Source organism: Pipistrellus kuhlii, unplaced genomic scaffold (assembly GCF_014108245.1).
Source record: "Pipistrellus kuhlii isolate mPipKuh1 unplaced genomic scaffold, mPipKuh1.p scaffold_m20_p_2, whole genome shotgun sequence".
In the NCBI taxonomy this organism is placed as follows: Eukaryota; Metazoa; Chordata; class Mammalia; order Chiroptera; family Vespertilionidae; genus Pipistrellus; species Pipistrellus kuhlii.
The window spans coordinates 91,228,470-91,243,364 of NW_023425515.1; the positions used below are offsets into that span (position 1 = coordinate 91,228,470).

The 14,895-nt window shown below is 36.4% G+C and overlaps 1 protein-coding gene across 15 annotated transcripts in view; it reads left to right on the top strand.

Annotated features, from left to right (window-relative positions):
• Positions 1-14,895, top strand: part of USP25 (ubiquitin specific peptidase 25) — a 181,817-nt gene that overhangs the window by 126,131 nt on the left and 40,791 nt on the right. For all 15 annotated transcript variants that reach the window (XM_036448664.2, XM_036448666.2, XM_036448668.2 and 12 more), the window contains 2 exons: positions 1,379-1,579; positions 10,377-10,516. In XM_036448664.2, the coding sequence (XP_036304557.1) occupies positions 1,379-1,579; positions 10,377-10,516 (341 nt within the window). The remainder of the gene's footprint in view (positions 1-1,378; positions 1,580-10,376; positions 10,517-14,895) is intronic.

Consider the following 14,895-nt stretch of genomic DNA (forward strand, 5'->3'; position numbering starts at 1 on the left):
AAAATTCTTTAATGACTGCAACACACGTTGACTCATATTTAGGTTCCTCACTCGTATTCAGGTTCCTCACTCTGACATAAATCTGACCTCTGATTGTCTCTCCAGCCTCATTTATGACAATTGTCTATCCATTTCAAACTGATATTGAACTTCTTGCTGTATTCTGCTCTCACCACATCATTGTATTCACACATTTATGTCTGTATGTTCTTATGAGTTTTTATTTTTATTTTTTGCCAGTGGAGTTCTTATTTCTTGCTTTTTTTTTTTTTGCCTAATTCCTGCTTATCTATCAAGGTTTATTCAAGTGTCATTTGCTCTGCAAGTTTTTATTGTCTGCCAGAAAATACCCTTCCTTGTATTCTTAGAGATCCCGCTGTCAGGCACATACTGTGTGTTGCAGTTATATGTTGACTTGTCTTTCCCACTTCATTCTAATCTGCTCAAAGCCAGGGACCATGTCATACTATGGCTTTTTTGTTTTTTATATTCTAACATAGGGTTTGCATATAGAAAACACTTAATAAAGATTTGTCAAAACTGATAAAATCAACCTTCCTTTAATTATTCAGCAAAACTAGCGAGGCAATCCATTTGTGACTGAAAAAAAATTAATTTGTGTTTGTGGAGTAGAAATTGAGTAACTTTTAAGTAATATTTACACAATCTTTAAAAAATCTTTCCATGTTAATTATTTTCCAAATTGCATACTATATAATAGGCTAATATGCAAATCAACTAAGTGGCAGAACGACTGGTTGTCGTTATGATGCACACTGACCACCAGGAGGCAAATGCTCACCGCAGCTGCAGTAGCTGCCAGTCAGTGTGCTCCCATGGGGGGAGCACCACTAAGCCAGAAGCCCTGAGCCAGGCTTACGGCTGGCGAGCGCAGTGGTGGTGGTGGGAGCCTCTCCTGTCTCCATGGCCGCCCCCCCCCCCCCCCCGCTCCAGGCCTCTAGTATAAAAATATTGCTATTACTTACCTGTCTCTGATGAAAATAAGGTTCTTGAGTTATCTCTTCTCACTTTGTGGTAAGTTTTACTTAATGAATAATCAGACATCTGGTATTTTCTTAAAAGAAAAAGTAGTACTTATAAGTAGTCATTTTGAGTAGCAATTTTGCCTTTATATTTTGTTGCATTTCTTACTCTTCAGATTAAAATAAAAGGTGAGAACATTAACTGTAATGGATTATCAAAAATTTAATCATTGATTTTCTGGACATGTGTTCGAGTTTTAATTTCTAGGTAATATTTATTTACTAAGTGTAATAATTCATACTTTATATCTCATTTTAAATGCATCCTATTTTGAGCTTGGTATTTTTCCTTTAATTTGTAATTTTATATTTGTTTTTTTAAATATAATTTGCAGAGGAGTTTAATAAAGAAACTGGGCAGGCCCTTGTTGGAATAGAAACATTACCACCAGATTTAAGAGATTTTGTTGAGGAAGATAACCAACGATTTGAAAAAGAACTAGAAGAATGGGATGCACAACTTGCCCAGAAATCTCTGCAGGAAAAACTTTTAGCATCTCAGAAATTGAGCGAGTCGGAGTCTTCTGGAACAACAGGTGAGTCCATTGTATTAAACCGTGTCTTATTATCAATATATTTATTATTCATACTTTATTAGATGTTAACGTTATCTTAAAGTGTGAAGAAGCTGGTAAAAATGAAATTTCATCATTCAGAGAGAACCACAGGCCACAATTTAGTTTACCCCTTTGCCAGACACCACTACTCTGTACATGTATAACTGACCCTTGAATAACACGGGTTTGGTGCCAACTGCCTGCACAGTCAAAAATCTGCATTTAATAAAGTGTCAATGAAATGAATTCGAGTGATTTTATATTTGAGCAAAGTAACACTGTGCCATATATATTTTGAGTATATTCAAATATATATTTTTTTTCATGATTCTTAAAATTAAAAATAAAAGTAGCCCAAACTAAATGTTTAATGCATTCTAAGTAAAAATGTGTGTAGACCTTTAAAACATATAAATGTATAAAAGTATATATATTAAAAATAGTTATTAGCTGATGAAAACAATAAAATATTTAGAGTAAACACTGTACAAATATAAAGTATGTTATAGCAAAATTGAAAATAGAATATCTTCTGATTTTTAAAAGATTAATTTCATCATCATTCAATTTTGAGTATATTGTAGGGTAATAATTACTATTGTAGGAAATGGGCTCTTGGGGATATGAGAAGAGATACGTTAAACACATTATTTTTTCACACATTTGGCTCTTTTTTTTTTCTTCCAGAATGGATCTTTTTGAATGACCCTTTTTTTTTTTTTTTTCTTCTTTTTTTTTGGTAAGGTCATTGTGTTTTGTTTTTAGTTGTTTAGGGAGCGTCTTAGGTGTTTGTTTAATATCTTTTGCAGACACATCCCAAGGTGGGTTTTTGTAGTTTCATTTGAACTTTAGAAGGACTTATTCTTTCAATGGGAGATTCCAAGGACTCAACTATTCAATTTATATAAAGAGTTAACAAGTCTGAATAGTTGATTCCTTGATCTTGATAGTAAGAGGCATTGATTTAGAATTTTTTAAAGACCAAAATAATGGTATTATACCAATGTCTTGATATGTAGATGTAATACAGTATATTTGAATAGCACCATTGCTATTTGGTGAGCTCAGCAATTATTAACAGCAGGACTGCACTTTCTTTCCGTACATCAGGTGTCACTGAGTAGAATAGGTGAGGTGCAATGACTTTCATTACAATGACTTTGCAGGAAATAAAATAGCTCAGCAGGTATCACAGAGGCTTCTGAGCTCAAATTGCAGTTTAGTAACTACATTGTATTACTTTAAATTTCAGTCAATTTCATCACTTTGTGACTTCCTTCCTTCTTTGTTTTCTGTACGTACCCTCACCAAACCACTGCCCTGAACTTCCCCCAAGATGTAGCTACTGCTTTATTCTTCCCTTAACTTTTTCACATTCCATTTGCATGTGGCTGTTCTCATTTCTAGTGGAATAATGGGGCTGCATAATTGGCATAACTGGTAGTGGTACTTAAATATTCAGATGTAGGTTATGCTCCAATTCTACTCTTGGTTCATCTATATACTATGGCACCAAAAATATTAAATTCTAGAGTCTTCTCCTCTTTAACTGGTCTGTTTCTCCCAAGAATCTAAAATTACAGTTAGCACAGTATATATATTTTTTGTTTTTGTTTTTTTTAATTTAATAAATCTTTATTCAGATTATTACAATAATTTCTCCTTTTCCCCCACATAGCTCCCTTCCACTGTTTTCCCACCCCACCAGCCCTTACCTCCCCCACACTGTCCTCATCTATTGGTGTATGATTTTTGTCCTGCACCCCCCATATCCCTTTTCCCCTGAGAATTTTCAGTTCACTCCCTTTCTATGCTCCTGATCCTATTATATTCATCAGTTTATTCTGTTCCTCAGATTTTTAATTCACTTGATTTTTAGATTCACTTGTTGATAGATATGTATTTGTTGTTTATAATTTTTATCTTTACTTTTTTCTTCTTCTTCTTAAAGAATACCTTTCAGCATTTCATATAATACTGGTTTGGTGATGATGAACTCCTTTAGCTTTTTCTTTTCTGTGAAGTTCTTTATCTGACCTTCCAATCTGAATGATAACTTTGCTGGGTAGAATAATGTTGGTTGTAGGTTCTTTCTATTTATCACTTTAAATATTTCTTGCCACGCCTCTCTGGCCTGCATAGTTTCTATTGAGACATCAGCTGACATTCGTATGGTACTCCCTTGTAGGTAATTAAATGTTTTTCTTTTGCTGCTTTTAATATTTTATCTTTGTCCTTTGCTCTTGGCATTTTAATTATGATGTGTCTTGGTGTGATCCTCTTTGGATTCCTTTTGTTTGGGATTCTGTGCGCTTCCTGTACTTGTAAGTCTATTTCTTTCACCAGGTGGGGGAAGTTTTCAGTCATTATTTTGTCAAATAGGTTTTTAGTATCTTGCTCTCTCTCTTCTTCTGGCACCCCCATAATTCTGATTTTGATACACTTGAAGTTGTCCCAGAAGCTTCTTTCATTGTCTTCAATTTTTTGGATTCTTTTTTCTTTTTTCTTTTCTGGAGGAGTGTGTTTTGCTTCTTTATATTCCAAATCTTTGACTTGGTTCTTGTGTTCCTCTAGTCTGCTGTTGGGTCTCTGTATAATATTTTTTATTTCAGTCAGTGTATGTTTAATTTCTAGTTGGTCCTTTTTTATATCCTCAAGGGTCCCTTAATTTATCAGCCTTTTCTAGGAAATTCTTGAAAAACCTTATAACCCTTGTTTTGAATTCTATATCCAGTCATTTCCTTCCCTCTGCCCCCTCCCCCATTTCTTTCACTTGTGATCTGTTACTTTGTCTTTGCATTTTCGCTGCTTCCCTGAGTTGGTAGGGTAGCTTTGTGTACTAGGTTTCCTATATGGCTTAGTGGGTCAGCCTCCCAGTCACCTGACGTGGACACTCTTGGTGCTCCCCTTTGTGGTCTGTGTGTACAGCCTTGTTGTAGTTAAGTCTTGATTGTTGTTGGAATCACTGGGAGGAATTGACCTCCAGGCAAATTGGCTATGTGTATCAGCTGTCTCCACTCTGGGAGATCTATGCTGGAGATAGCCTTATAGGGCCAGACTTGCAAAAGCCTCTGTGCTCATCTTGGATGGGGCAGAGTCTCAGGGCTGAGCAGACAGTCTTGGCTTCCCTTCAGCCTTGCCCTGTGTGCTCGCGTCCAGACCTCTGCCTTCCGTTTCCGCCTGACAGTCCAGATTCTCCCAGGCTCTCCTGGAACTGGGGTTCAGTACAGTCTGAACAAGGGTTCAGTGCAATCAGGAACTTCCGACTCCCTTCCAATAGGGAGAGCTAGTGGCAACCTCAGCAGTCAGTCTTCTCTGCATGTGCGCACCTCCAGACCCCTGCTCGCCATGGTTTCCCCGAGTCTCTGAGTCGTTGTGTGCTTTTCTGTCTACCTGACAGTCCAGACTCTACCTATATAAGCCTGGGTCCACGATGTTTCACCTGGAACTTGGGTTCAGTGCAGTCGGAACTGGGGCTTAGTGCAGTCGGGGGCTTCCTTCCCTCTCTCACCAGAGAAAGCCAGCCATACACTCATCCGCCCTTCCTCTCTGCATGTGATTGGCGCCAGTGAGATCTTTATATGTATCATCCCGCATGCACAAGTCAACTTAGCCTTTTATAGATATAGAATAAACTTGCTTAATTAGACCTGCTTTCTGATTTAGCTAAACATTTTCCAGCCCAGTGAAGCACCCAAACTTCTCTTTCAGGTGATTGTTAGCAACACAGCAGTAAATATCAACATGAAGCAAATTATTATTATAGATCATGCAGGGAGAACAAAGGGTAAAATATTTAACTGCAGCATTGTTTGAGTATATTCCACACAGTGAGAAAACCTGAAGTCATTTTCAAGGCCCACCATTTCTTCTTTTCAGTTGGATCAAGTTTCTAAGCTTTCTAAATCTCTGTTTTCTGGCTAATGAAAAGAAAATATGATTCCACCAAGTCTCCTATCTATGTACTCCAGGACTTCTGTGAGGATCAAATGAGATGAGGCACAGGAAAATGTTTCACAGACATTTAGTTAAAGTGATATGTTTCCACCTGGCTGTAAAGCCAGTCATGTTCTTGGGCTAAAAAAAAAATGCAAGGAGGCTAGTTGCAAGGGAGAGGAAGCCGGGCATTGCTACATGACATCATTACCTGGATGGACACTTAGCATATTAGCCTTCTATAATAATAAAAGGATAATATGCTGATTAGAACAAACATCCTTCTTGGCATCATTCCAGACGTCCTTGGGACAATGCTAGGCCAGAGCAAAGCCTGGGTCCTGGGTGCTCGGGGAAGGAAGGCCTGCCTACTCTTGCACAAATTTTTGTGCACCAGCCTCTAGTGTGTGTGTGTGTGTGTGTGTGTGTGTGTGTGTGTAAAATAAATAAATATATATATAAAAAATCTTAAATAGTATACTAAGAAATTAGTCCTCCATTTCAAAGGAAGTAAACATATCACAGTTGAATAAAGGAACTTATGTTTATTGGAACCACTTATCTTCTCTCATTAATATTCTTCCTATTTCTCTTCACAGTTTTCTAAGTAATTTGTTTAATTTGGTTTCATACTTTCAAAGTATCAAAGAAAACCTGTAATGAAATAATACAAGGAAGTGTTTCTGGTAAAATCCATCAGTGTGATTTTACTCCCTCACTGCAAATGTTCTCAGTAAAACTGTAACATAAGAGCTATTAAAACTCAATTTTTTCTGTGTGATATTCCAATAAGAAGATTAACTTATGTAGTATTAATTCAATCAGTATTTGTTCTTCTGCTAACTTCAAATCCAAAGGCATCACTTCTCTAATATCATTCATTTTCTTAATTAACAAAGTAATAAATGATGGAAAAGTATTATTTGATTTATCTTATGCTACCTCCTTAGTCTGCTTACCAGAAAGGAGAACTTACCTGGACTCTTATGTTTGGAGATCTTCAGATAATTTGAGCTATATCTCTGATTAAGCAACATAGCTTTGGACTGCATTTGTAAAACAAATTAATCTGAAGGAGAGAAGGGCTATGCCTGATACTCCTATTTTACTAAAAATTTATTTGAAGTTATTACAACATAATATAGTATATTCAAATGAAAACAAAAGAAGAAAAAAAAGAAAAGTAAGGTGGAAATGGTTAGTATAACGTGAAGATAAATCATTCTGTGAATATACACACACACACACACACACACACACACACACACACCTAACTCTTGTTTGTTACAAATAAATGGAAATTACCTAGATCCGTGGTTGGCAAACTGCGGCTCTCGAGCCATATGCGACTCTTTGGCCCCTTGAATGTGGCTTTTATACAAAACACCACGGCCTGGGTGAGTCTATTTTGAAGAAGTGACATTAGAAGAAGTTTAAGTTTAAAAAAATTGGCTCTCAAAAGAAATTTCAATCGTAATACTGTTGATATTTGGCTCTGTTGACTAATAAGTTTACTGACAACTGGCCTAAATATATGGTAGGGTACTTGTTTCATGGGTCCTCTGGACATAATACAGTATAACCAGTAAATATTATATTGACATGAAAATGTTTATTAAGTTTCAGATATTCAGTATTTTTATTTCTGTTTGAAAAATGTAGGCATGTAAAGTCTGGAAATATATAATACTAAAAATATTAATAATGCTTATCTGTGAATAGAAGGAAAGAGCTTTTTTATGTTTTAATTTTGTTTTGTTTTTTCTCAACATGTTTTGTATTTTTCTGGTTTGACAAAATGAAGTCGACATATATTTTTGTTATGAGGACCCTCCATTATAATCTGACTCCTTTGTAATTCTTTCAAGACTGCTTCACTATGAATACCTTATATTTTATTTAAACTAAATTATTACACAATACTCTTGCTATAGGGAACTTTTCTATCATTGTTATCCTTCACTTTTTAAATGTCCTCTATCAATATTCTTAGAATTCTCTTTCTCAAATTCTTTATGAACTCCCATAAAATTACCTCTATAGTATTTATCTTTTTCTTCTTAATTCTAATATATTTTCACTATCCAATTTATGTTCTATTTGTATTCTAATTTGTTTAAAATAAAGACTCATTATGTAGTGTAGAGATTCATTAATAGCCAGGATTTTATTAATCTTTTATCTGTCTTTGTAATGCCTTTGCATATGTTATTCCTTCTCCTGGGAATATTTTCTTTCCCACATCCAAGATAATCCTCTCTATAAATCCTTCAAGACTCAGCCCAGTTGGCATTTCTTCTAGAAGGTCTTTCTTAATATGCAACATCATCCCAAGTGTTTGTATTAGGCCCACACTTTTATAGGATCTTGTGTTAACTCTGTATTGTATTGTAACTCTGCAGCATATATTTATCTGATTTTATTGAGAATTCCTTAAAGTGAGTGGATTTAATGTCGTCGTCTTTTTTTTTCATTGTTAATACCAAGCAGAGAACTGAAAATGGCACAGGCTCAATAAACATATTGAGAATGAAGTTTGGGTTTTTGTTTCCAAATTCCCAAAATTCCTGAAAATTTGTGAGCCAGTAAGAGCAGGCTCCAGCACAATACTGAGTGGAGTATAATTGTTAAGGGCATGGCTGATGGATTTGAAAGAGACTCAGCCACTTTTAGGTTTCACTGGTCAAGTTACCTGGTCTCTTTATACCTCAGTGTTCTCATCTGTGTAATAATAGTACCTACTGTATACAGTTGTTACAAAGATAAAATGAAATCTGTTTATGACACAGCACAGTACCTGAAACAATAATTCACTCAATTTGTTATAAACTGTTACTACCTCAATATGTTGACAAAATTACTCTTTTCATGCTGAAAGACTGAAATTTTATTGATGAGAAAAATAATCTTATTTTGCGATCTACATGGAGACAGACAGTTTTGCTTCCTCGGCAGTAGATGGTAATCTACTACTATATAATAGAAACTGAAAGGTGGAAAATGACCTCAAACAGCATGATTAAGGCAATGTATTATTAGCTGGATCATAGAGTAGGGAGGATGCCATACATTCTGGGATACATCTGCAGTAAGAGGCTACACCTCAGGTATTAATTCTGATCAACTAAGCGTCAGACTTAAGATGAATGGTGAGAAGGATTTTGAGGCTGCTTCTAGACTCAGCAAGAATAGAACTTTAATACATAACTATGGTTAATGATGGTGAGAAAAAACACACCATGATCAAATAAAAGGTAATATGCTAATTAGACCAGATGTCTTCTGGACAACCATCCCCACAACCTTCCTGACAAAGTTGGGCCTGGGCAAAGCCACCTGCCAGTGGGCCCGGGCACCAGCACCTGTGGCTGGTTGTGGCCTGGGAGAAAGAGAAGCCAATTGCCCCATGGTCCTGGACCGCAGCCAGCCAGAGAAGCTACCTGCCCCAAGGTCTGGGGTGCCAATGCCTTTGCTCAGGCAAAGCCACCTGCCCACCATCCCCTGCAGCTGCAGCTGGCCCAGCCCCCAGTGCCTATGGCTGGCCAGTGGGAGGGAAGCCCAGGTCCCAGGTGCTTGCAGCCAGCTGGAGTAGGGAATCCTGGGTCCCGAGTTTGGGGCCAAGACAGAGGTGGTGGCTAGGGGTAATCAGGCAGGCAGGCAGGCGAGTGGTTAGGAGCCAGTGGTCCTGGATTCTGAGAGGGATGTCTGACTGCTGGTTTAAACTGGTAGTTGAATATCCCCGAAGAGGTCCCAAATTGGAGAGGGTGCAGGCCGTGCACCCATTAATTAAGTTATAATTGTGTAAGTGCTATTAATAAGAGAGTGTAAGTTAGTTTAGAACAATAACTCTCATTTGGGAGTGATTTTGTCCCCTAAGGGCATTGACAACACTGGAAGTCACACCTGGGGACAGTACTATTGGCATCTTGTGGATAAATGCCAAGGGAGTACAGGACAGTGGTCCGAGATATGTTGTAATCAGTAATACTTTTACAGGGAAGTGGGATTTAAACAAAAGGATAAATTAGTTATTAGAGTGAGAGGGAGGAAACATACAGCTAGAGGGAGGAAAATAAGGAAAGATCTAAGGTTGGAACTCAATCTCTTTGATATATTCAATAAGCTGAAAAAGCTAGTATATGTCTCTTTTTTAGCAAAGGGCAAAAGATACAAGATTATCTTGGAAAGCTAAGAAGAAATAGACCCCTTAAAGTCTTTGGAGTTTTCTATGAGTTACCCAGTAAAATATTCAGAGTACACTTGAATCTGTGAGTCTTACTCTCAGAACATGGGTAGTAGATGTTATTTTGGGAGTTCTTAGCAGGGTGATATTTGAAGTTTTGAATTTAGTTTATTGCCAATTTGCCAGTGAGTAATTATATTTTTTCTCTGTTAACACTCAGCTACGAGGGGCAGGTTTAGAAAAAGAGAGAAGATTGGGCTTGCTCAAGGTTAGGTTTTGTCCCGTAGGCGCGAAGAAGGTTACTGTAGCCAGAAAAGCTGCTGGTGTTCTCCAGGATTGCTCTACAAACCAAATCCTTTTCTGTTTGTTTTTGTAGAATGCTAGTGGTTTTCAAAATGAGATTTTGGTATTTAGAGCAAATAAAATTACAGTGAATTCTGTGTAACTATAATGGGTACTGTTTTCGGTAATTATTTGATTACTTTTGGGTTGTTTATTAATTCTGGGAGAAGTATTGTGTGTTGAAGGATATATCACTTTAAACGGGATACTAAATTTGATGATTGCCTAACTTTGAATTAGAAATAAATAATAGAGTAATTTTGGTATAGGCACTCTGATTTTATTAGATACACAATTGATTCTTTTCTCATGAAGCACAAGCAGGAGAACCAGAATATCTAGAGCAGCCATCAAGAAGTGATTTCTCAAAGCACTTGAAAGAAGAAACTATTCAAACAATTACCAAGGTATCACGTGATTACGAAGATAAAAGTCCTGAAACAGTTTTGCAGACGGTAAGAACTTTTCTTTTCCCCTCTGAGCATAGCCATGTTCATGCTGTCTCCTAGCCTTGTGTTGGATAGTGAGCTCTCTGGGAGTCAGTGGAGGCAGTGCCATGGGCTCTTCATCCACACGAACAATGACTGGGGACATTACCTAACATCCCAGTTGTAATTTTTTCTGCTATAATTTTTTAAAAATAGGATACTATAATAATTTCCTGTTTGAGAATTATGAAAAATAACAGTCAAAGGTTAAATTGGTCATTGATTGGGAACTTAAAAAGAGAATTAGAACATTTAGCATTATAAGTTGACCCTTGTACAACATGGTGGTTAGAGTGCCACCCCTCTGAGCAGTTTAAAATTGAACTCCTCGACAGCTTTACTAATAGCCTACTATTGACCAGAAGCCTTACTGGTAACATTAGAGGCCTGGTGCACGAAATTTGTGCATGGGGGCGAGGGGTGCCCCTCAAGCCGGCTTGTACCCTCTCCAGTCTAGGACACCTCAAGGGATGTCCAACTGCCAGTTTAGCGGGATTGGGCCTAAACCAGCAGTCAGACATCCTTCTCACAATCTGGGACCGCTGGCTCCCAACCTCTCACCTGCCTGCCTACCTGCCTGATTGTCCTTACCCACTTCTGCCTGCCAGCCTGATTGACTACTAACCGCTCCTCTGCTGGCCTGATTGTCCCCAACTGCCCTCCTCTGCCAGCTTGATTGCCCCCCAACTGCCCTCCCCTGCCGCTATCTGCCTCCTCTGCTGGGACCTGCCTCTTCCGCACAAGGCAGCGGAGACAGCAGGACTGACCTCCATGCCACGTAGAGCCATGGGACTCTGAAGCTTCACCACATGGAGCGGCCACCTCCACTGTGTGCACAGTCATGTTGTGGCTTCATTGCGAGGGCATGACACCACCTAGGCTTTTATTATATAGGATTCCTTATGTTATATGTAATATATACTATACTCTTACAATAAACTATGTAAAGGAAAATGCTAGTAAGAAAACCAGAAGGAAGAGAAAATGCATTTACAGTATTTATTGAAAAAATCCACATATAATAGACCTGCACAGTTCAAATCCATCTTGTTCAAGGGTCAACTGTGTTTCTCACACCTCCTTCAATCTCTAGTCTTATTACATTGGAATAGTTTGGAACAAGGTATAATTTTCATTGTTGCATGGAATGTGTTTAACAATAAAATAACAGATACTTTAGGTTAGAGTAGTAAATATTATCTTACACTATGGTTTCTGCATATTTTAGTAGTGTTCCAACCAAAATTTGTCATGATAATTCTCCTGTTGGTAGTTTTCAGTTGTGTCTTTTTATAATAATAAATTGAGCATATTGGTATTGCACTATATTTTCAGTGACTATGACATTCTGGGAGATGCTATTTCAAGAATTTGGTATTACAAAATCATTCAGTTGCTATAGTCTTATTTTATTAGCACAAGCGGGTCTAAAGTAGGTTTCATGATAGCTAATGTTAACATTTGACAATTCTTCTAGAGAAAAAGAAATATTTTTCAATGCAGTTTTCTACTTAATTGCTAAATGCACTGAGGTCTTTAATATAAGACCTCAATTAACCAAAATGTCCATTTAATAAATAGGGTGTTGTGTTATGTTTTAATGAATGAAATACTCAGAAATTAGTTTTTAAATTTATTTTCTGTTTGAATTGAAAATATGGTTTCTATTTGTTAAAGTTATTTTGATTATATATTATCTGACCATAAAAATAATGTATTAATATAATTTTTTTATCTAACCAAATTTTGCAAATGCTCTAGAGCACATGTGTCAAACACAAGGCCCGCGGGCCAAATCCGTCCCGCCAGGCCTTGCAATGTGGCCCACACCGCGCTGTCATCACTGCACTCCACTGCGTTTCCATCACAATGACAGTTTATGACTGTTCAGTAAACCATTCGGCCTGCGATTTAGGCTGGATTTTAGATTTTGGCCCCTTCTCTGATTGAGTTCGACACCCTTACTCTAGAGACTCTGAATGAGTTTGAGATCAACACCTACTAATGATAGAGCACTTGTTGGCAAATGGTTTTTCCAATGGTCCTTAGCTGTGTAGTTCTTGGGAATGGTAGAACAGGAAAATTAGGGAGGGCGAAAGGGCTGAGAAGTAGGTTCACAAGAGAAATATTTTTACCAGTAATAAAAAATAACTTGTCAGGACCTTTGCTAATTAGGAATTTTATTTGTTAGAGCTTACATTTATGGTTAATAAATAACATTCTTTTAATTGATATCAGAAAGCCTAAAGCATTACTTGGCTTAACATAGAATCATGGTATTTTTTTTAGTTTGTCTAATGTGTAGTTTAAATTTGCAGTAATCACTTAAATTTTGATTGCTTAATTTATTAATGTGGATATCATATTATAAGCTAATATGATTCACCTTTACTTGAGAAAGGAGGATGGCATAAAGAGAATATGATAGATAGCTAGCATAAATATTTTTCTGTTTGGCTTATTTTCTGGACAGCACCAACATTTGGCCACTTTGCCTATATAAATCACATGTCTAAGAATGTGTTAACATGGCTGTCTGAAGCAGCCTGTGTTCTTTGTCTCATGGTCAGTTGCTTAGACCCATGGTAACCACTATTAGGTTTTCTCATTTAAGGGTATACTTTAGAAATTAAATTACATAGATGAAGAGAATCTTCAGACTTCAGGATTAGATAGTCTTGATTTTTGAATATTGGTTTTACTTCTTTCTAGCTATGCAAACTTGATAAGTTGCCTTATTTTTTAAATCTCAGTTTTATATAAAAGGGAGGTGATTGTGAGATTACTTTAGATTTTTTTTTTTATGCCTAGCATGTAGTGTAGGCACTAACTCTTAATTTTCTTTTGTTGTTTAAATTCTAACCATTTCACAAATATACAATATATTAAGCTCCAGCCTTAGTGTGAGAAGAATTCCTTGGAAAGCTTAGAATCACAGAAACCATGTAGAGATATTCTCCAAATGTTTTACAGCTTACTTTTTAGAAGAATGTACTCAAATTTAAATGAAATATTCCTGGAAATTTGAAATATACAGAAAAGTGGACTCCAAGGAAAAAAATATGCATAGTCCCAAACTTAAGCACTGTGAATATGTTAGTATGTCTTCTTTCATTCTTATTTTTATACAGTTTTAGAACTTATTTTTATAGTTGAGTTACAACTGCATATAAATTTTCACATCTTAATTTTTAAGTCACATTATAACTTAACCGTTTTCTATTTTTTAAACCCTGTAAAAAAGTTTATATGTTGATTATTATTTCTTTGAGTGATTAGGTTCTTGTTTACTTACCTATCCCCCATAGTCAATTCTATTTTTACATTATTCTAAAGGGGCTAGAAATGAAACTAGAAATGAAACTTTTTCATATTTTAGGTTATTTCTTCATCTTCCTGTTGAATTACTTGGTTAAAACGATATGAACATATCAAGGGGGGCAAAAGTGATGAGATGATATAATGCTCTAACCACCTTTTATGTGACTGCTTTAAAAAAAAAAAAAAATATATATATATATATATATTTATACACACACACACACACTTATTCAACTAGAGGCCCAAAGCATGAAATTTGTGCAAGGGGCTCGGCCCTCACGACCTCAGCTGCCTAGGTGCCCCACCCACTGGTTGTTCTGGAAGGTTGTTTCAGAAGGTTGTTCTGTCCGGTCTAATTAGCATATTAACTCTTTATTATATAGGATGTCAATAAAATCTTTGTATTTTAATTATTTTTCAACTTTTTAACTGAGGAACTTATTTTTAACCCTTTCAAATTCATCCTTGGTTAAGGTGCTTATACAGGTCAGTATGATAATTGAAAAAGATAAAGATGCATCTATTTTACTTCAATGAACCCTTAAATTCTTTATATGAACATTTTTTTGGTAACCTTAGGATATCTAAACTTCAGAACAACAATACCTAAAGAATTATTATCTGCACCCAAGCTATTTCTGTTTTTCAACTTTTACCTATATATTGTAGTTAATCAGTATTCTGCTGAAACTCTTCTGTGGTGACTGGAAAGGTTTATAAGACCCTGATTTTTTCCCTTAGCTTCCTTTTTTCCCAATGGAACTGTGTAAGAATCAGTATTCTAAGGAATACATTTTCTAGTTGCTTCTTGCTGTAAATTTGTCAGGGTGTCCCAAAAAAGTATATTTACATTTTAACAGTTGATAGCTCAATTTTGAAAATGAATTGTATTTTAATAAACACTGCTTTCATTATTACCGTATTTTTTGGACCATAAGACGCTCCGGACCATAAGACGCACCAGTTTTTAGAGAAGGGAAATGAAGAAAAAAAGATTCTGAAACAAATAGTGTCCTAAAATATTT